Raw genomic sequence first — 22375 nt, 5'->3', positions numbered from 1 at the left:
ATATATATATATATATATATATATATTGTATCGTTATATTATAAAACAACTATTTTAATTACTCACTAACATATTTATTATGAGGCTTATAATTTATTATGTCAATTTCTCCGGGAATTTTTGAGACAAACATAAATAACAAAAAGTATGAAGACTCACCTAGTTAATACTGCTTCATCATTCACATGCCCCGAATTAAGTGCCGCTCTACGTTTAGTAACAATGTTTTCTGCATCACTAAACACGAAATTTTTTTTTGTCAAGCACTTCTCCGCGATCGTTCAATTTAAATCCAAACGTTTCACCGAGTTTACCTCTCAGATTCTCGTATGACATAATGGAGTTTACACTTTTCACAGACCACAGAAAACTGAATTTTTTTCTTTATCAAACTAAACACACAACCGTCATATACAAACTCAGTACAGAAAGTGTAAGCACCTGCAAAAGTACAGCGGTCGAAAGAGAAGACTGCCCCCTATTGTAATCCGAATTACCAGATTTTAGAAAAAGAAGAAGATAGTTACGCTCTCACTTGCACACTGTAGACATGGCTATTTTATAAGGAATGAGGGGGAGGAATCCCAGAAAAGTATGTATTTCATATGCTAGGAAGATGAGCTGACAACAATGTGCAATTTTTCTCGGAAAACCATAAAACTTAATAGGGTATCGTATTGTGTTTCAACTTTCAATAGAGGTAGACTAGGTCATTGTACTCATATCTCCATCTCTTTCTGAAGTGTTTGATTTTTCCTACGATACCTGGCTTACAGTTAGAAAATAACAGTATTATTGTGCTTTTAAGTAAGCAATTTTCAGGGATAAATATTGTCGGAATTTTTAGTATGAGTTTGTATGAACAAAATAATAATTAATATCAGCTACAACCGATTAATTTTAATCGATTCGATTAAATATTTTTGATCGATTAATCTTACAACAGAAATTGATCGATTAATCGATTAAATCTTACAACACTACTTATAATATTCTCCTTATCTTCCAAAGAAAACACTTTACGCTTCGACATTTTTATACAGTACATTCACTGTTGGATCACTAGATTAGGTAGAAATGACAAACGCTGTTATGATGTGACTGCGTACTCACTCTTGGAATTTTCCGGGTCACTTAATGGAAACTGGGAGAGGGTTGATGGAGTTTGAAATCCATCGAAATCTTACCTCTTGACACAATGTTCGTCCCCTTTCAATAAAAGAAAGTAATTTCATTTTCCGTTGTTTCGATGCTATCCGTCATAATTGAAATGTTTCTGAGAACAAAAGGTAACCCTTTGACGGTGGAGGTTAAGAAATAACTGTAGAGTAGTGTGTCTGAGAACAGAATGTCAACCCTTCGATAGTGGAGTGAGGCAAGTTCGTCACACGTTGCCTGGATTTACAGTACAGCTCATTGTATAGGAATCACTAATTCTACCTTTGTTCTTTGACTAAAGGACTAAGAAACTTAGAATGTTGTTCTCAACACATTCCTTCAATTTTATACAAGAAGGTCTGACTTCAAATAAGAATTTGTCAGGATAGAAGGTTCACTATAACCGAAGCGAGGGTTCACTATAAACGGAAATATTGTGACAGCTGCAACGGGGTTTGAACACGCGTCCGACAGGGTGCGCGGCAGACGAAACGCTGGTACGGGGAGCATCTGCATGCTGAAGGGCAGAGGGGGTGTATTACGTCAACGCGACGAGGGGAGGGTGCGCGCGCAACTGCTGCGTGCGGAGTGAAGGGGAAACGGACCCTCCCGACTCTTCCAGAAGTCCGTCGAAGTGGAGATATCCAGATAATTCGAGAGAGCTATTTCTGCACACCCGTAGAAATTTCTCGCAACTATGATTTTGCTATAAAAGAAGAAACGCGGGCGAACTTGAGCAGTTTCAGTTTATTCAGTCAGTGAGTAAACCAGAGCAAGCAAGCCAGTCTTGTGTACCGGAGTTCGACTCGAGTGTGCGTCCGCAACTGTGTCAGCATCCGAAGGCCTGAGTTCGAGTGCAGTGGACCGCAGTTGGAGGGACCTGAGTTCGAGTACAGTGAACTGTCTCTGAAGGTCTGTGGTTCGAGATACTGTGAGCTCGAGTGACTGAGCTAGAGTAACTGTGAACTGAGAACTGACAGTTCTGATTTGTAAATAGTGCTTTGTAAATATTAGTTAAAATTAACAGTTCATTGTTCGTAATAGTCCAAGTAAATTGTCATTGTCAGTGGAGTGCACTAACGAATACTGTGTTACTGTGTAGAAAGTGAAGAGTTATTGTTGGAAGAATAAAGTTACATTGTTGTCTAGTAAAAAAAAAAGTTACAATATTAATGTACTTTTTAATGTTTGGGGGTCGGGACCAACGATTTCGGTTCACTATAGCCGAATGTTAACTATATCCAGAGCTGACTGTATAAATATAAACAACATAACGTTTATGCCTATTCTATAAATTTCAGTAATTGTTCCTCGAATGATATTGATCAAAATTAAAATACAAAATATATTAAATCTTATTGTGATGTACCAAAGTACGTATTAGAGGTTTCAATCCGGCACCGGAACTGGAATCCGGTGTGGCTTAGTGGATAAAGCGTCAGCACGTAGAGCTGAAATTTCGGGTTCGAGTCCCGGTGCTGGAGAGAATTTTTCTCCGCTCCATCCATCCTTCATCATAAAATATATTATATTAAAATACACCATCACACTAGTCTATCGACAAGCAGTGTTATATCACACTAGTCTATCGACCAGCAGTGTTACGTTGGACGTTATGTTATGTTAGTAGTATAGACAATATTTGAAACTTGATATTAACTTCGAAATTTCGCCTTAAGGACATTAAAATTTGTACCTCCGAAATGTTTCGCTTTACTCTCAACTTCATCCTCCTTCCTTTATTGGTATTTCTTTATTTTTTCATCATCATCACCATCATCATAATCATCATCATCATCACCACCACTATAATCAAATTCCATTACCATTTTTCATTATTTTCATGAGAGCCACTACTCTATTTCATTGTTATCATCAGTCGTTTCATCACCACTACATTTCAATACAGATATCAAATCCATTATCATGACAATCACATTATATAATTATCTTTGTCGTCATCATCATAGTCATCACCGTCATCTTTATCATCATTGCCATCATCACATTTAATCACATCATTATCCTACTATATTTCGTAATTATCACCACATTTTGTCTTCATTATTATCACCACATTTCGTCATCATCAATATTTTGTCATTACATTTCATTATCGCTTTCACATTTAATCACATCTTGTCACCATCATTATGATGTATCGTAATTATAATCATGTCTCGTCTTCATTATCACCATATTTTATCATCATGATCGTCACTTCTGATCATCATATTTTATTATAGCGATCACATTTAATTACAACTCGTCACCATCATTACCACATTTAAAAATTATATCACATCCTGCCTTCATTATTATTACTACATGTCATCATTATAATCATCAATTTTCATCATCATAACCAAATTTAATTATCACCATTATATTTAACCGCATCTCATCACAAACATTACTACATCTATAAATTATCATAACATCTCATATTCACTATTATCATCATATTCCGTCGTCATAATTATCACTTTCCACCATCATCACATTTCATTATCACCATCGCATTTAATCGCAATTTATTGCCTTATCTCGTTATCATCATATCTCGTATTCACTATTATCACCGCATTTGTCTTCATAACCATCACTTTTCATTATCGTCATCATCATCACGTTTCATTCTCAACACAAAATTTAATCACATTTTTTCATCGCCATTACTATATCTCGTAATTACTGTCATATCTTCACCACATTTCGGCAATATAACAATTACTTTCCATTATCGACATCACCATTATCACATTTCATTGTCACACTCATATTCAATTACATCTCGTCACTGTCACTATTACATCTCAATTATCAATCATATCCCGTCATCATCACTACTAAATCTCGTAATTACAATCACATCTCGTCTTCATTATCACCACATTTTGTTAACATCATTAGTTCATTACCATCACGATATTTTGTGAATACATTATTTTATTTTTGGCTCATTTTGTCTCGTCCTTTTTCATCGACTTACACATCAGTTTCGTGTAGAGGAGGATATAGCTTTGGACAGTGGCGAAGCGTGCTATTTTTACTAGGGTAGATAGTGGCATTTCAGTTTATTTTACCATCATTACTGAATATTTTATAGTTTATAGTGCAGTTATCACTAATAAAGTATATATTGTTATTGCTACAGATACTACTACTGCTACTGCTACTGCTACCACCACCACCACCACTACTACTACTACTACTACTACTACTACTACTACTACTACTACTACTACTACTACTACTACTACTACTACTACTACTACTACTACTACTACTACTACTACTACTACTACTACCACCACCACTACCAATAAGGGGCGGATTTTAGCATATTTGGATGTTTTATTCCTTAGTTGAAAATCACATGCTACTACTATTAGATAAATGCGTTTCAAGATATTTGCAACTAAAATAATGTAAAGATTTTGTAGTGCATATTCATGAATATTTAAGTGATTAATGCATATTTCACTTTTAGCGAGTATAAAAGCATATTTAAGGATTCTAGTGCGTAAAACAAGATTAAAAACACGGAAAATTCGTAAAAAATGGAATACAGAAGAAACGCAGACATTGAAACACATTACAGTTATATTTTATTTATTGCAATAGGACAATATACAGATAGTACACTATTATCAGCAAATCACTGTGGGCAATTCCTCTGATGCTGAAAGGAGTTTCTCATCATTTAAAAAGATTCTTGTGTGTAGATAATATAGAAAGCTCATTGCCTAACAATTTAGGAGAATATGCAACTCCAGCAGAAATAAATGAAGTTACGTCTCAATATCCTTGCATATAACTGGAAAACAATCAATACTAGCAAATTTCTTAAAATCGAAACTTTTTTTTTTTTTTCCAATTTTAACAGAGCATATTTTGTTATTGTTGGTGCATATATACTAGTTTTAAACTGCATAAGTGCATGTATATTTTGCAGTCTTTTAGTGCATATGAATCCGCCCCTCTAGTCGTCATCATCATCATTAACAACAACATATCATCTTCATCATAATTGTCGACATATAGTCATCGTTTTCATGATGCTCATTCATTAAATTGATCCTTTTAATCGCTCTGTCGTCACTTCTGTGAGTTTCATGAACTAACTGCATATTCATGGTTATCACAAGAGACTGCATAAACAAGTAAAAAAAAAAAGTAGGCCTGCGTCTTTTAGACCCTTTCCTCTGGAAGGAAATAAATTTTTACTGAAAGAGTTTTAGTTATTGGTACTAATTATTTATGGATATTAAATATTTTCTCCATGAATATTTCCTCAGACAAGTAACCTCTAGCATTCACATGTAATAAAACGTCAGGCGAAATAAGGGACGTTAATTAGGTCCTAGTACATTTATAAGTAAATTGTCGTAGGATCAGTTGAAAAGTACTTACACCTCTGACTTCAGATCGAAGCTCCAGATACATCACGTTATCTTCTTTAAATTCTTTCAATACTTGCAAATAATAGGATTCAAATGCTGGTCTATAGAAAATCAAACCCCTCACTGTTCTGAAGATTTTAATAAATATCTTCCAAACTGCGTTTATGTCAGGATATTTGGCTGGAAAATAGAAAATACTATCATAAATACATAATGGCTAAACATTAAGGGGCGTATTCATAGACATTCTTAGCGCGGGCTTTCGGTGGATGATCAGCGAACGAACGTTTTTCGTATTCATAAACCAGTGTTAGCTATATGATATGATATGAATCCTGTTTAGCACGCTCGTAGCGCGGGCTAGCGAAATGTCTATGAATAGCAGCCTTAGATATTACTGAACAGTAAGTTTCGAGAATAAAGCATTTCAATGGGAAGTATTAAAGTTTTATTTCATTGCAGTATACTCATTCTTACCCCAAGATTTTTGAAGAGCCTGCTCGGAGCGGGGTTTATCTCAAAGATAATAGTGTCACAGCCGGTTTCGCCAATCTTCACACTGTGTTTAATTATTCGTTAATGCATTTACTGGTTCATTAAATTATTTTTACAGCTCATCAAGCATCTTCAACCCTAACGAACCAGTAAAGCTATCATTATTTTAGTTATAGAAATTTCCATCTTTAAATTTTTAATGGTTCACTAGTTGCAGTACAAAATGGCGGAACGTTTCGACGCAGAATTGTTAGATAGGTAGGTAGATAGGTAAGTAGATAGATAGGTAGGTAGGCAGGCAGACGGACGGACGGACGGACGGACAGACACACGGACAGACAGACAGACAGACAGACAGACTTATTCGTTCATAATATTCTTACATTTTCTTTATAGCATAGAATAAAGAACATATCCAATTCTTACGTTTAACATATAAATGCAATACATATAAAATGCAAATATGAAATATCTACAGAATTAATACCTTAATAACAATAATATTCTATACAATGTAATATGTTTACCATTTAATAGTATTAAAATATTTACACAGTATTGTGAATTGTCAAGAATTCATCTACAGAATAGAAAGTGTGAGATATTAGTAATTTTTTAGTTTTACCTTAAATAATGCAGGGTTTTGGCTATGATTCTTAATGTCTTCGGGAAGACTATTTAACATTTTTATCGCCATGTAACGTACTCTCCTTTGATAGCATGATAAATTTGATGATGGCGTTACATCTGCAACTATTCGAAAATCAAGAGCCAGATGGAGATAATGATAACCATTTAAGAAACGATCATTTTGAAAATCTGAATGGCAGAAAATTTCACGAAAGATACCGCGTCACGAAGATCGTGGTACCGTACTAAAAATTTTAGAAGAAACTGATCATAGGTAGAATATCATCAGAACGGCTGAGACAATGCTGAAACTAGTCAACTAGGTTATATACAACTTAGTTCTTATTTTAACACATGAAAGTGGTTATTATGACAGTATCACTAAGAAATATTAGTAAATTAATACACAGTGTACTACATTGGAACATAGCAAAACTTAATAGGTTTATTAACTTCCATTTATTAGAATTAAATTTGCGCACACATTGAACGTCTATCTAGAAAATATTGTCATTTAACACAGCATATTAGATATCAAGTTTCTACTTTCTTTCAGCTCTGCAACTATACTTTACAGTACAGTAAATTCATAAGTTTTTAAATTTTTCATTCTGGATAACAGATTTCAAGAATATTATCTATACCCAAATTGCAGTTATTGTATATATCATACCTCCTCAAATGAGGTGACACTGGAATCAGGAATGCAATAATTACAACAGCTATAATTATGGCGAAAATAATAATAATAATAATAATAATAATAATAATAATTTTCCTCCATTTTCTATATTTTGTAACCGCGTGGGTTCATTGTTGGCCTGCATGCGAATGACATAGCAGGTAGGCTACACGATTTGCGATATACATAGTAGATTGTGGTTTCATAAAATTGTTATGATATAATTATGAAAAACTCATTGAACATATCTATTATCAGGCAGTAGGGAGCCTACATCTCACTTGACGATTTGTCAGAGGAAGAACAATTGTTTGTATGCATCTGAAGTCTGATCAGTGGAATATGTAACTAATCGGTGATGTATGCATTGGAGGGGGAAAGGAACTGGCCACCCTACCCCATTATCTCCTGGCTTAGTTGCCTCAAGAGTGATGCCTTATTAGTGTTACTTAAGAGTGAACCTGTCTTCGGACAGTTGACTAAACAACAAAACACTTATTTGTCCATAATGAAGCATTAGGTCTACTTATTGTACATTAAATGTTAAGAAAATTTGATTGGTGAACAGCTAACAGTTTAAGTGAATTTCTAGATATTTTAATATTCACTAGTTAATGTTTAATTTTGATTGATTTATTGAAGCTTGGTAAAACCAGCCAGTTTAATAATATCATAGTCTACGTGTATTATTGTACTTACTTCTTACTTCTAGTATCATGTGGCTTGATCACTATTTAATTGCATCTTTTGTCAATTCTAGTGTTGTGTGGATTGAAATTCAACTAGGCCTAAGTATTTTTTGCTTTCAGTGTTGCATGGATTAATTCAAGTTTAACGGCGTTTTTATTACTTCAGGGCAGGTTCCCACAACAAATGTTAAAAAAACACTAACACGTTGTTTGTTAATATAGACTAAAATTTTAACAATTATGTTAACATTCTTCCGCGCATTTTCCAGTTTTCCAAATGGAACATGTTGCACGTTTCTGAACTCTCGCAATGTGAGTTGGAATAGTGTGTGTGAATCATAAGTCTGGAAGGCCATAACAGAACCAAAACATTCTGAACGTGTTCGCCCCCTTCACAAAGAGAATACTAGTACAATATTTATCTCTTTGGCAATTATCATTTGTTATTGAATATGTGCGCGAAACTGGCGGTGTGAAAAGAAATGGAGGATTCAATTTTACCAACTTAGGAAAGCCTTTGTTGATGGAATTTATAACAAAATATAGCATAAAAATATTATAGGATGCAAGAAAATAGATGGTGTGAATTAGAACCAATGACGACGCGTGGATCCTGGTACTTACTTACTTACTTACTTACTTACTGGCTTTTAAGAAACCCGGAGGTTCATTGCCGCCCTCACACAAGCCCGTCAATGGTTCCTATCCTGAGCAAGATTAATCCAGTCTATACCATCATATCCCACCTCCCTCAAATTCATTTTAATATTATCTTCCCACCTACGTCTCGGCCTCCCCAAAGGTCTTTTTCCCTCCGGCTTCCCAACTAACACTCTATATGCATTTCTAGATTCGCCCTTATGTGCTACATGCCCTGCCTATCTCAAACGTCTGAATTTAATGTTCCTAATTATGTCAGATGAATACAATGCGTGTAGTTCTGTGTTGTGTAACTTTCTCCATTCTCCTGTAACTTCATCCCTCTTAGTCCCAAATATTTTCCTAAGCACCTTATTCTCAAAAACACTTAACCTATGTTCCTCTCTCAAAGTGAGAGTCCAAGTTTCACAGCCGTATAGAACAACTGGTAATATAACTGTTTTATAAATTCTAACCTTCAGATTTTTTGACAACAGACTAATAGAAAAAACCTATTCTAACCACAACGCCTGAAAAGTGATACATTTGATAAAAAAAATCTAATGTAACATTTTTCTGCTTTTTAAGTGGTGGAAACGGTGCCTGATATGAGTATCTTCGTCTTATTCTCACTATAGCATTAGAAACCTTTCGGATGATTCAACTCATAGTCCTTTATATATTCCAATATCGTATTATCCCCTAATTAAAAACAACTAATAATGTAAAATTTCAATGTAGTTAATAGACCTGCCAGTAGCATGGCAGAGGGAGGCATATTTCTCTACGATGTTTATTTTAACCCCTCTCGAATTTACTCTACTAACTACTACATTACTTACTTACAAATGGCTTTTAAGGAACCCGAAGGTTCATTGCCGCCCTCACATAAGCCCGCCATCGGTCCCTATCCTGTGCAAGATTAATTCAGTCTCTATCATCATATCCCACCTCCCTCAAATCCATTTTAATATTATCCTCCCATCTACGTCTCGGCCTCCCTAAAGGTCTTTTTCCCTCCAGTCTCCCAACTAACACTCTATATGCATTTCTGGATTCGCCCATACGCGCTACATGCCCTGCCCATCTCAAACATCTGGATTTAATGTTCCTAATTATGTCAGGTGAACAATACAATGCGTGCAGTTCTGCGTTGTGTAACTTTCTCCATCCCGCTTAGCTCAAAATATTTTCCTAAGCACTTTATTCTCAAACACCCTTAACCTATGTTCCTCTCTCAGAGTGAGAGTCCAAGTTCCACAACCATACAGAACAACCGGTAATATAACTGTTTTATAAATTCTAACTTTCAGATTTTTGGACAGCAGACTGGATGATAAGAGCTTCTCAACCGAATAATAACACGCATTTCCCATATTTATTCTGCATTTAATTTCTTCCTGAGTGTCATTTATATTTGTTACTGTTGCTCCAAGATATTTGAATTTTTCCACCTCTTCGAAGGATAAATGTCTAATTTTTATATTTCCATTTCGTACAATATTCTGGTCACGAGACATAATCATATACTTTGTCTTTTCGGGATTTACTTCCAAACCTATCTCTTTACTTGCTTCAAGTAAAATTTCCGTGTTTTCCCTAATCGTTTGTGGATTTTCTCCTAACATATTCACGTCATCCGCATAGACAAGAAGCTGATGTAACCCGTTCAATTCCAAACCCTGCCTGTTATCCTGAACTTTCCTAATGGCATATTCTAAAGCGAAGTTAAAAAGTAAAGGTGATAGTGCATCTCCCTGCTTTAGCCCGCAGTGAATTGGAAAAGCATCAGATAGAAACTGACCTATACGGACTCTGCTGTGTGTTTCACTGAGACACATTTTAATTAATCGAACTAGTTTCTTGGGAATACCAAATTCAATAAGAATATCATATAATACTTCCCTCTTAATCGAATCATATGTCTTTTTGAAATCTATGAATAACTGATGTACTGTACCCTTATACTCCCATTTTTTCTCCATTATCTGTCGAATAAAAAAATCTGATCAATAGTCTATCTATTACGCCGAAAACCGCACTGATGATCCCCAATAATTTCATCTACGTACGGAGCTAATCTTCTCAAAAGAATATTGGACAAAATTTTGTACGACGTCAACAAAAGTGATATTCCTCGAAAGTTACCACAGTTGGTTTTGTCCTCCTTCTTAAAAATAGGTACAATTATGGACTCCTTCCATTGTTCTGGTACAATTTCCTTTTCCCACATAGCAAGTACAAGTTTATAAATTTCGCTATATAATGCACTTTCACCCTCTTGTATTAATTCTGCTGGAATTTGACTCAGCAGTTTGTATTTCAATTTCGTCCCGATCATTTCTATTTCGCCTATGTACATTTAATAGTTGCGCAAAATAGTTTTTCCATCTGTTTAGGATTGATGGAGAATCTGCAAGCAAGTCACCATTCTCATCCTTGATCACGTTTACCCTTGGCTGATATCCGTTCTTAAATTCCTTTATACCCTTATATAAATCTCTAATGTTTTTATTCTTACTATTTGTTTCTACCTCAATCATTTTTTCCTTCAAGTAACCTCTCTTTTTATTCCTAAGTTACGACTTGCTTCCCGTCTTTCATTGAAATAATTATCTCTCTTCTCCTCAACTGGATCCTGTAAGAATTTCAATTTTGCCTGTTTCCTTCTTTCTACTACCATGCAACAAACTTCATCAAACCATTGTTTCTTTTTCTTAGTTTCATAATAACCTAGGCTCTGCTCAGCTGCAATTTTGATACTATCTCTGATATTTTCCCACACGTTATTAACATCTAATTCTTTCTCAACTTCGTCGGAACTCTCTAAAGTGGCAAACCTATTCGAAATTTCGACCTGATAATTTTGCTTAGCTTCCTCGTCCTTTAATTTCAAAATATTGAATTTAATAATATTAACTTGTTGCCCTACTCGCTTGGCTACCAATAATCTTTCTCTTAATTCTCCAATCACCAAATAATGGTCAGAATTACAGTCTGCACCCCTGAAAGTTCGAATATCTACTATACTAGTATGTCTCCGTTTATCTATCAAGATGTGATCTATTTGGTTGTGTGTCAATCCATCTGGAGAAGTCCAAGTATATTTATGTATATCCTTATGGGGGAATGTTTTACTTTTGACAATTAAATTTTTCGATGTGGCAAAGTTGACTAATCTAACTCCATTGTCACTACTAGTAGCGTGTAGGCTCTCTTTTCCAATAGTTGGGCTAAAAATATCCTCCCGTCCTACTTAAATCCCCCAATAAAATTTTCATGTGATATCTAGGAAACTGATCAAAAGTATGTTCCAATTCCTCATAGAAGCTATCCTTTATATGGTCGTCTTTCTCTTCTGTAGGGGCGTGAGCATTTATAACTATGATGTCGCACCATCTACCCTTAAGTACTAAATATGATAACCTGTCACTGATAAATTCGACCTTTTTTACTGCTGATTTTATTCTTTTATGAACAAAGAATCCTGTTCCTAATTGGTGATTATTGTTTCCTTCCCCATAATACAACAAGTAATCTCCTATTTGTGATATGCCATTCCCATCTAACCTAACCTCTTGTACTCCCACGAAGTCTATTCTATATCTACCTAGTTCTTTTGCTACTAATGTTACCCCTCCTGTTCTATAAAGACTAGTTACGTTCCAAGTGCCAAATCTCAAAACCTTATTCCTTTGCTACTACTACATTGCTGACAAAAATGTTTTCGATAGTCTATACCTTAGTGAAAATTCGTCTTCAGGTAAATTTTCGAAATTATTAATCCTTACTCATCTCTCGACGACGAAGTACATTTAAAAGGTCGGAATGCAACAATTGTATAGGCCTATGTATAGGTTATTTATAGCAGCCATAAGCTAGTTGAGATTTTAACAATTTTGTTAAGATTTTAACACAGGAAATTCAGATGTTATTTTAACAAACACTTTAAAGAAATTATTAAACTTCACAACTCTTCATGAAACAGTTTTTGTTAAATTTATTGTTAAATCAGTATAACAATTTGTTAAATTTTAACATCTGTTTGAGCTATCGGCGTAGCTCAGTTGGCAGAGGTGCTTTCTCTCTGATCTGGAGTTGCGCTTAGGCGTAGGTTCGATTCCCACTTGGACTGGTTATCTAGTTGGGGTTTTCCGAGGTTTTCCCCAACCGTAAGGCGAATGTCAGGTAATCTATGGCGAATCCTCGGCCTCATCTTGCCAAATACCATCTCCCTATCACCAATTTCATCAACGCTAAATAACCTAGTAGTTGATACAGCGTCGTTAAATAACCAATTAAAAGCATTTGTTGAAACCGGCCCTCTGTGTTGTGGAATGATTAACTAGGTCTAAGCCTATGTGTTCTTATTTTATGTAATGGATGATTTTATTCTTTCCTACAAAATGTTATCCATTTACTAAATATTTACAGATACACTGGTTACATAAACTAATAATTTAACATAACCTATTCCTAGGAACTACGAAGTCTGAAATACTTTTACCTCTTGGATTTGAAGTAATTAAAGTGAAGTTACGTTTGAGTGCCTCGTCGAATTGTGTGACGTTTGTGGCATTATTACGTAGTTCACTGACAAGCTTCCAGCCACACTTGCGATCAGGTTCCTGGAAGAAATGGAACAGCCACATTCCACGGGATGTTTTACAGGTGTACAAATTTGGCATATATGTGAGGTTATACACCAAGAAGTCCGTCGAAACCAAAGCTTGATCGTGGTTATGCAAAGCAGCTCCTGTAAATATCAATTAAAGCTTCATTTTTGGAATGAGTGTAAATAATTTATTTTTCGGCGTTGTGTTCAAGAAAGAGATTAATTTTTTCTACAGATTCAAAAGCATACATTCATTTGGCTGTAACGCTAATGAACTTGGCTTATTAATTATGGAAACATATTTCCAAATATATTTTTTATTATTGATTCAAATGTCTTTTTAAAGTTACAAAGAGTTGTAAAAAAATCAGGAATTATCTAATGTGCTATTGTATTTTGCATCTTAGTATGACGATATGTCGTACGAAATACTGAATTAAAAGTGCTGAAAGAATGGTTGAAGTAATGGTGAAAGATGGGACAAAAACACGAGCACTGAAACCATGGACCCACTGTGCTATTTTCAGCGTTTAATTTCAATATGTATGAGAAATTACTGGTAAATCTTTCCTAGAGCCATCTTATTCAGAGGTTTCTCTTATTATTTTAGTTTTTTGTGTCACAAATGAAGGAAACAAGCTTCCCAGTTCACATCGATTCTAAAGAAAGCTACTAGTATGCTAATGATTTTCATTGCCTTCAAAGATCCACGTCGTCGTCGGTCTGATTTGAACACGAGAATCTCAGGCGAAGTGACAAACTTAGTATTTACCGGAAACTACTAAAATTCTTAATGTCTGAAAGTCTGAAATCTGTTAGTGTCAAAATGAATACATTGATAACCTCACCTTTTGGCGCTTTTTGGATGATTTTGAAGACTTCTGAATCGTCTATATCTCTCTTAGCCAGAAGAAAGTTTCTGGCAGGTGAAAAAGTTGTTGGATTTTGAAGTCCTTTCATATATTCCGAACGTTTATGTGTCATGAGTATGCTATTGACCTCGGCTTCTTTGTCGGAGAGCGTGATGTTACATCCAAGGAACATATTCTTCTCTCGTTGTAGGAAAGCATCCCTGTCTTTGTTGAACACTGGCCCGGCCTGAATAATAACTGCGAAGCACAGAACTTGTACGAAAACTAATCCGCAAGAGAAAAATGCGAGAGATTTCATTTTCACGTGAGCAGCTACTGAGTCGCGGGAAGCATTGAGAGTTCCTTTCCGTTCGCGGTTGCCTTGCAGTGACGTCATTATGATTTTTATGGAGTTACGCAACTAATGATCTGTACCGGCCACCATGATCATCGAATGGAACGTCGGCCAAGGCCGCGCTGGATTGTGTAGCAATATTGACTTATTTTTTTAAGTTTAAGTTGTATCAAATTGATACTGCACACACTCTCCACACATTTCTCGGTGTCGACACGCACAAGAGTCCGACAGAGCGGCAAGTGGTAATCCTTTCGAGGAAGGTGCAGTACGGTATCTATACAACGGAAGAGGTGCGTCATTAACGGCTAATTTTGTTCACAAGGACACCTTCCTATATCATGAGGTCGAAATTTCCTCCTAAATTATGTACTCTGGTAAATATTGTAAAGAAAAGAGCGAATTACATAAATAGCTGCAAAACTGTAGGAATAAAAAGGCCTGAATTTAATAATTTTCTATTATACCATCACTTAATTTATCATTGTACATGTCATTATTGAAGACAAGCCAGATGCAGGTTAGGCCTCTTTAGTAGCTCAGTTGGCGGAGCGCTACACAGTTACGACGAGCACGGATCCTAGTTCAGACATTTGCAACGGCGGAGTTATATTTGTGGTTGTAGACATGCCAATCTACGAGAGATGAATGCGGGAGTTGGGGATTTATTAGGGATATCCTAATAATAATAAGAATAATAATAATAATAATAATAATAATATAGCATTAAACATGAAAGTTATGCCATCACATCTAAAATCTTGAGATTATCATTTTAATGCGCGAGAGAGGAAGTCGTGAGCTAATTACTTGTCAATAAGTTTATTACGCACAATATACTTAACTTTATTTCAATCGATAATTATGTATGAAATTACAGGATGGGGTAGCTTATTTAAATCCAATTTTAATCCACTTTATTTATTACAGAAGAAAATAATTAAAATATGTCTTCATAAATCTATTGATTTTCCATCTCAAACATTGTTTTTAGACTTTAATGTTCTTCAAATAAAACAAATTTATTATGTTGTATTAATAAAATTCATACATAAAATCGAAATAATTTTGAATTATATTCTCATAGTGTTATGAAACAAAAGGTACGAATTCTTTAAGATTGTTTGAAGGAAAATGCAACACTGCTGCAGTATTTAATCATAGTAGTACTTTAGGCCCAAGAATGTATAACAAATTTATATTTAAATGTACTAATCTTGTCAATTCTAATAGTTCTAGTATTAAATTTAGAAAGTTATGTAGGCCTATGGCTTTTATAAAAATTGAAAAATTGTAAATTGTAAATTTATATATTCTTATTGCGTAGTAGACATAAGGCAAATTGTATTATAAACTTCTTAATTTCAATTCAGGAATTCGCCCCTGAGCACAAGTTGTACTCTTTCAGGAGCGAGCTAAAGTTTTTCTGTTTATATTATATTTTATGCTCGACCATGCCGAAATGTAGTAATTATACACCTGGTAGCAGTCCTTTAATGGACCTCATTAAAGTTCACCTATTCATTAAAGTTCAGGTGTTCCACCAATCAGAAAATACCATTGTAGCAATATGAAAGCGCAAGTATCGATTATTCTCGGATATGCCACGTAGGCTGGAAATCCAATATTGTCGCAGAAGGTTATGTTGAAGAATCGATCCAAAATAAAATTGAAATCTCAAATACGATATTAAACTCAGTCGAAAAAACAACACACAAATTAACATCAATTCACAGTCATCTTCCAGCCTTTCACAAAGCACATTCCGGCAAATTCATTTCACCAATTGCACAATAAATCACCTATATTTGAAATAAAGTCAGTTCTGTTACTATAATAATAATAATAATAATAATAATAATAATAATAATAATAATCAAATAGATTCAATTTGTCATCTCCTTTTTCAATATCTAATTCAATTTCAAGGTTATATCAAGATTAATGTTTATTTTACTCTCTAGATTATATCAAGATCAATGTCGACATTTGTTTCTCGGAAAAAATCAATACTTTCACGTCTGCGCACATCTCACAATTTATGAGGCATTGCACAAGGTCAGTTCCGCTCCTCAGTCAGATAAGAATAACATGAATACTTATGAATAATTTCAAGTTAGAAATATGGTCGAGCATAAAAAGTCGTATGAAACTTGACTATAATGGTAATTAAGACGCTCGTATGAAAATTATGAAACTCGCGCTCGTTTCATAAACATACTCGCGTCTTAATTCCTACCATTATAGGCTCGTTGCATAATGTACTATTATATTACAATTATTAGCAAAATAAATAAATAAATAAATTGATTGCAGATGACTCGCGCATTATGCATGAAAGTTTGTAGGTCTGTAATTTATCCACAAACTGATGGCAACAAACCTACAGCAGCTACCTGCTTCTGATACTTCTCGTCCCAGAGTACGCAGTACTGCATAACTATTCATAATACGCCTCCTTCTCATAATCTGTTTGATACTTTGATTCACAAATCACTACTGCTCTGCACTTTTGGCGGCATAAAGTACGATGCATAAGCGATAGTTCCATACTCGTATATTTAATCAGTCATTCTCAGGGGACTAATAGTTATCAATAATTATCATGCTAGCTGCTGGATCGCAGCTTCGCGGTTTCAAACTTGGCCGATTTTAAAGAACAGTGAAGTCCTTACAAGGGAAGTACTCGAGTTGTCAGAAAGAAATATTGGATATTTCTATATTATTAGCAAGAACTAATGACGTAGTTATCGAATCTAAAAATAAACATCTGATTTTTAGTGCGCTTGAGCAGAGACAACCTTCACACTTGTTACATACGAAGTAAATCGCAATTTACGTAGACCTGTAAAGAATTCCCATTTGTTTACGTTCTTGCGTTCGACACAGGCTCCAAACATTGCAAATATGAACATTTGTAACTGTTGTCATAAAGTATACTTACATAAAAAATTTTTTTTTGCTAATGACGAGTATTTAACTGTTCGTCATTCACCAATATGAAGACAGTTGAATACTTCAATTTACAGAGTCGTTGCCCAGGGTGCGTCATATCAGACTGGTCTTCGCTACACCCGTTCACTGACCCAAATTTGAATGTCGGACTTGTGAATCGGATGACTCAAGTTACTGCATTTTCGAAGTCCAAGAATACCAAATAGCGCAACCTGTTGAACAAATCTCCTCTATCGCCAACTCGAACGAGTTGCTTTTCCCAGCGATGTATTTGTCGCAAGTTACTTACGTATTTGAATTATTGTCACCTTTCCATCTTTTTTTTTTCTGAAAAAAAAAAAAAGAAAGAAAAAAAAGAAACACCTTTCCTTTCGTCTCATCGGTGATGGCGACAGTTGATCGAGGACAGAACACTCATTTGTCATCACGTTGAGTTTCATGCGCTTCTAACTTTAGGTACCAATACGTACTGTAATAGCGTTCAGGTGAGAGATTTCAGTGTTTTTCATTCAGCAGTGAACTTTAGTTGATCGGTTACATTACGACCGAATACTGCTATTCGTAACAGGCAATATTCAACGTCTTGTAAAAAAGAATAATAGCAAGATGCCGAAAACGAAATTTGTCACTTAATTTCAAATGAGGAAATTTGTAATAATGATACAGATTTTGAGATAAATAATGCTTGTGTAAAATATTTCAAATATGCTCCAAATGTTTCTGTAGAAGTGGAACGAAGTTTCTCTAGATAGAAGGCCGTGTTTTCTAGCAACAGGCAATCATTCTCCTTCGAAAATTTGAAAATGTAGTTTGTTATTCGCTGCAATATAAGAAATGAAAAATTATGTAAAGCAAAAACGTAATACGCCATCATATTAACATAGTAAAATAAAAAGGCTGATACTTTGTTAATAGGTATATTTTCTACAGACAGAAAATAAAATGTCTTTAAATAGTTAAATTTTTCATTAACAAAGAAAATGATGTCTTTGAATTTTTCTTTAGCAGATAGTTGTGTTTCGAAGTCAAATGAATGACTTTCAACCATCCAAATGCTGAGGACTAATTTACCGTGATGATAACCATGAGTTCAAACGAACGAAAAACACTGCGTTAACTCACCCCAACTCTGAGACGTACTCAAAGTTAGGGGCGCACGAAGCGCACTGGTAGTATAACTGCATATATTTCTCAGGCATAGTCATCACACTACCCAGTGTAATGGTATGGATTCTTAAACAAAATTAATTATCTACTACTTGCTGTATTTTATGCAACAAATATGAAATGAGGTAGCAACATCACAATGTATTAAGGCCCAAATAATTCATATTTGATATCAGTCAATTTTGTTTCGTGTTACTCTTCCTCATATTTTGGACATTTACCTTAAGCCATATTTTATTGTGCAGATCAGTATTGCTATTAAATTTACCTGTTATGAATGTAGTAGTGGAAATAGAGTTGTTGCAACAATACTTGGCGATATGAGCTGTGTATCGATTTTGGGGCGATTTTTATTGTTAATTTTTTGCCCACATTTTCTACTGCTCATTACGCAGTAAGAACGAAATTTAACAAACACATGATGCTGAAAATTGACTGTAAACTCCCGGCCTTGGCCGCATGTAAACAAATAACATGAAATGAGAGCGAGCGATCACTGCCTCGACGCGATATCTTAAGCTCATAGGTTATCAAGAGTTGCGGAGGGACAGAGAGAAAAGCGAATGGATGTCCAATTCATAACCGACGACGTCATTCGGTTGTCACATCAGACTACACGTGATCACAGCTGATCGGTGTGCTGCAAGAGCAGTGCAGTGGTGCTGTAGTGGCTTGGTTTGTACATAAGAACTGACGCATGCGAGGCCCGCTTTCCACAAATCGAGACTACACGAGCTATAGTGAGTGGTTTTTAAAGCTGCGAGGTGCGTGGTCTGCAAAAACTGCGCAGAAAGATCTCGCATCGACTCGGATCGATTCGTTCTGCCGGATTTGTGCGAGGCACGTAATGCGAGACTTCAGCAAATAACTTTTTTTTTATTTAAAAGAGGGAAGAAACAATAATGCGTTGTAAAGAAAAGGCGCAGTTTGGCCTTTTCTTTTTTATTTTTTCCAATGCTTAATTTTAAATGTATTAACGTTTCGAAGATTGGTTCTGTCTACGTCTTCAACTGAGAAAAAGAGTCTATGAGAAGGATTGCTTACTCGTTGGGGTCGTTACAAACAGGTATTCTACTTTACTGATCAACGATAGATTGTGTCCACACCTGTGGAGTAACGGACAGCGCGTCTGGCCGCGATACCAGGTGGCCCGGGTTCGAATCTCGGTCGGGGCAAATTACCTGGTTGAGGTTTCTTTCCAGGGTTTTCCCTCAACCCAATAGGAGCAAATGATGGGTAACTTTCGGTGCTGGACCCCGGACTCATTTCACCGGCATTATCACCTTCATATCATTCAGACGCTAAATAGCCTAGATGTTGATACAGCGTCGTAAAATAACCCAATAAAATAAAATAAAAACGATAGATTGTAGAGAGAGGAATATAAAATGCGTAAAGGATTGAAGATCAATACGAGAATTCACAAGAATAGATATATGAAGAAAAAAATACAAAAAATTACAATATTTAGATACGTGGAGTTGGAAGTGACGTTCTACTGGACGTTCAAATAACCGTGCATCTAGCAATAAAACAGTATAGGAAAGCACAAATCTGCACAAATTGTGTAAAAGAAACCGACACTCGTACCTAGGTTTTCTCCTCAGGCTGGCTTCTAGTAGTTCAAAAATGAACTATGTGGGAGAGATTTGTAATGTTTTATATCCATAAATGATCTAAGTTCATATGCGGGATCAAGGAAAGAATGTGTGATAAAAATTATTAATAATACAGCCAAAAAATAAAACAATTAGTTACATGGAGTGTTGACAGTTTATTGCAGATATCAGTCGTCTCAAAAAAAGAAACAGTAAAGGATCATGTCCTCTTCCTCATTAGCTTTTACAACTTGATTCAGGGATTTTGGCCCCTTGCAAAAAGTAGTGTAAGTAGATAGATTAAGAGCGAGTTACTCATCAGTTCATCACTACTGGCGGGCTGGGTCACATAGGTCAGGCCGCGCAGTCATAACACCTAACACTTCCTTCTTATCATGTCGCGGTACACTCCGTCTTGAAACACAATATACTTTCACACGTCCCGTTACTAACCACTACGTCTGTTGACTAAACAATGTCATGATGAGTTATATTTTCTTGACATGAATGTCCCTCGGCTTCGAGCATAGATATTATTTTCATTCTTCCTCTTCCCTCTTCCCATCCTGTGCACATTTGTAATTAAATTTCTTTCTTATGATGCAACACACAGCTCGCTCACTAGCCAAACAACCAAAGACAGGGGCCATTAACGCTGAATCGAGCTGTATGTAGATTGAGGTTCTGGCTGATATATCTATTATCAGGCATTACATTTCACGCACCTCTGTTTGAGGTTCTGACTGATACGTACAGATATGGAAATAAAATTTAGTGCTCCCTTATTGTGTAAGTTTCGCTTACAACACACTGTGTATGTGCAGTAAACAAGAGCCCCTGTATTTATGCTACTTGTAGACAGTCGTGTGAAATTATTGCCTACATACAGGCGGACTCCCATCAAGACTCGCTCCAAATTTGAATTCCGTATCTGTACATCTATTAGCAGACAGTACATCTCTCTTGACGATATGTGTCAGAGGAAGAACAATTATTTATATACATCTGAAGTCTGATTAATGTAATATGTAACTAGTCAGCGATGTATACAATGGAGAGGGAAAGGAACTGGCCATCCTACTCCATTATCTCCTGGCCTAGTTGCCTCATGAGTGATGCCTTATTGGTTTTACTTGTGAGATCCAGATCTGTCTTCGGACAGTTGACTAAACAACAGGAACATCTCAAGTGACGAAATGAGAAAAACTAAATATGTGAGCTCCAAACGTGTTGGCCACTTGTCTCACTCGGAGTGTCGCCGTTCCTTTAAATGCACTTCAGAGTATTTTGAAGTGGAAAGCCGGACACAATCTGCGCTCGTCAACTGATTCACCATGAGAACTTGCAGCATTAGAAAAACCAAGGCTCAATCAAGGCTTAAGAGTTCGTCATCCAGTGAAAATGTACAAATATATGAAAAATATATTTAGGAATATTTTGTCAAAATTGGATGTAATGATAAATTTTTTTGATATCTTTTAAGCCAAATTCTACCGTAAAATGTAATTGTAACGAATGTCGAAGTTGTTAAATTTGTAGTTTAAAGAAATTATTTGGTTCCCCTCATTTTACCTATATTTTACTAGTATTTGTTTCGAAAGTACAGATTAACGAAAACTGCTAAAACAGAAATATCAGTTTAACACTAAGGAAAAGCTATCAATATGACATTTATATAGGGTGATTCAAAATCTCTGCGACAAATTCTGAGGGGTGTTAGATCTAACAATAAGGAACCCTTTTTGTTAAACAACCTATGTCTTTTGACACGTCGTTTCAAAGTTACCGTTGAAATGCTTTCGCGCGGGCGTGTGGCAATGTATGCGGATGTGTGCACCCCTGTTTGTGTGTTGAGATGTTTGTAAGAGACGAGAAGGGTTGTTGTTATTTACGTTTAATGTTCAATATCTTTTCCTTTCAGTTCAGTCTTATCATCAATTGAGAATGGATGTCCCGAGTTAGCCGACTTGTGTTATGGGGAGGCTCGCGGAAACTGAACAAGAGCTCCTCCACATGTACCAACAACAGTTTCAAAGCAGAAATCACCCTCACCACACAATGTTTGCTCGATTTTATCAGCCCTTCGAGACGATGGGTCTCTTCGTCCCCGTCGCATTGGTAGAAGATCGCGTAGA

General features: G+C 35.6%; 1 protein-coding gene and 1 long non-coding RNA gene across 3 annotated transcripts in view; one reads left to right on the top strand and one right to left on the bottom strand.

Annotated features, from left to right (window-relative positions):
- The window catches only part of LOC138700543 (adenosine deaminase 2-like), a 36508-nt gene extending 21759 nt beyond the window's left edge, over positions 1–14749 (bottom strand). Inside the window, exons 1-3 of the mRNA XM_069827135.1 lie at positions 14163–14749; positions 13207–13455; positions 5575–5744 (exon numbers count right to left, since the gene is read on the bottom strand). Coding sequence (XP_069683236.1) covers positions 5575–5744; positions 13207–13455; positions 14163–14562 — 819 coding nt within the window. The 5' untranslated portion in view covers positions 14563–14749. The remainder of the gene's footprint in view (positions 1–5574; positions 5745–13206; positions 13456–14162) is intronic.
- LOC138700628 (uncharacterized) overlaps positions 1–22375 on the top strand; it is a 901578-nt gene that overhangs the window by 652678 nt on the left and 226525 nt on the right. The window lies entirely within an intron of this gene.

The sequence above is a fragment of the Periplaneta americana genome, chromosome 1 (assembly GCF_040183065.1).
Source record: "Periplaneta americana isolate PAMFEO1 chromosome 1, P.americana_PAMFEO1_priV1, whole genome shotgun sequence".
NCBI classification, from domain to species: Eukaryota; Metazoa; Arthropoda; class Insecta; order Blattodea; family Blattidae; genus Periplaneta; species Periplaneta americana.
Note: the sequence above shows the minus strand (reverse complement) of the source record. Positions and strands in the feature narration are given on the sequence as shown.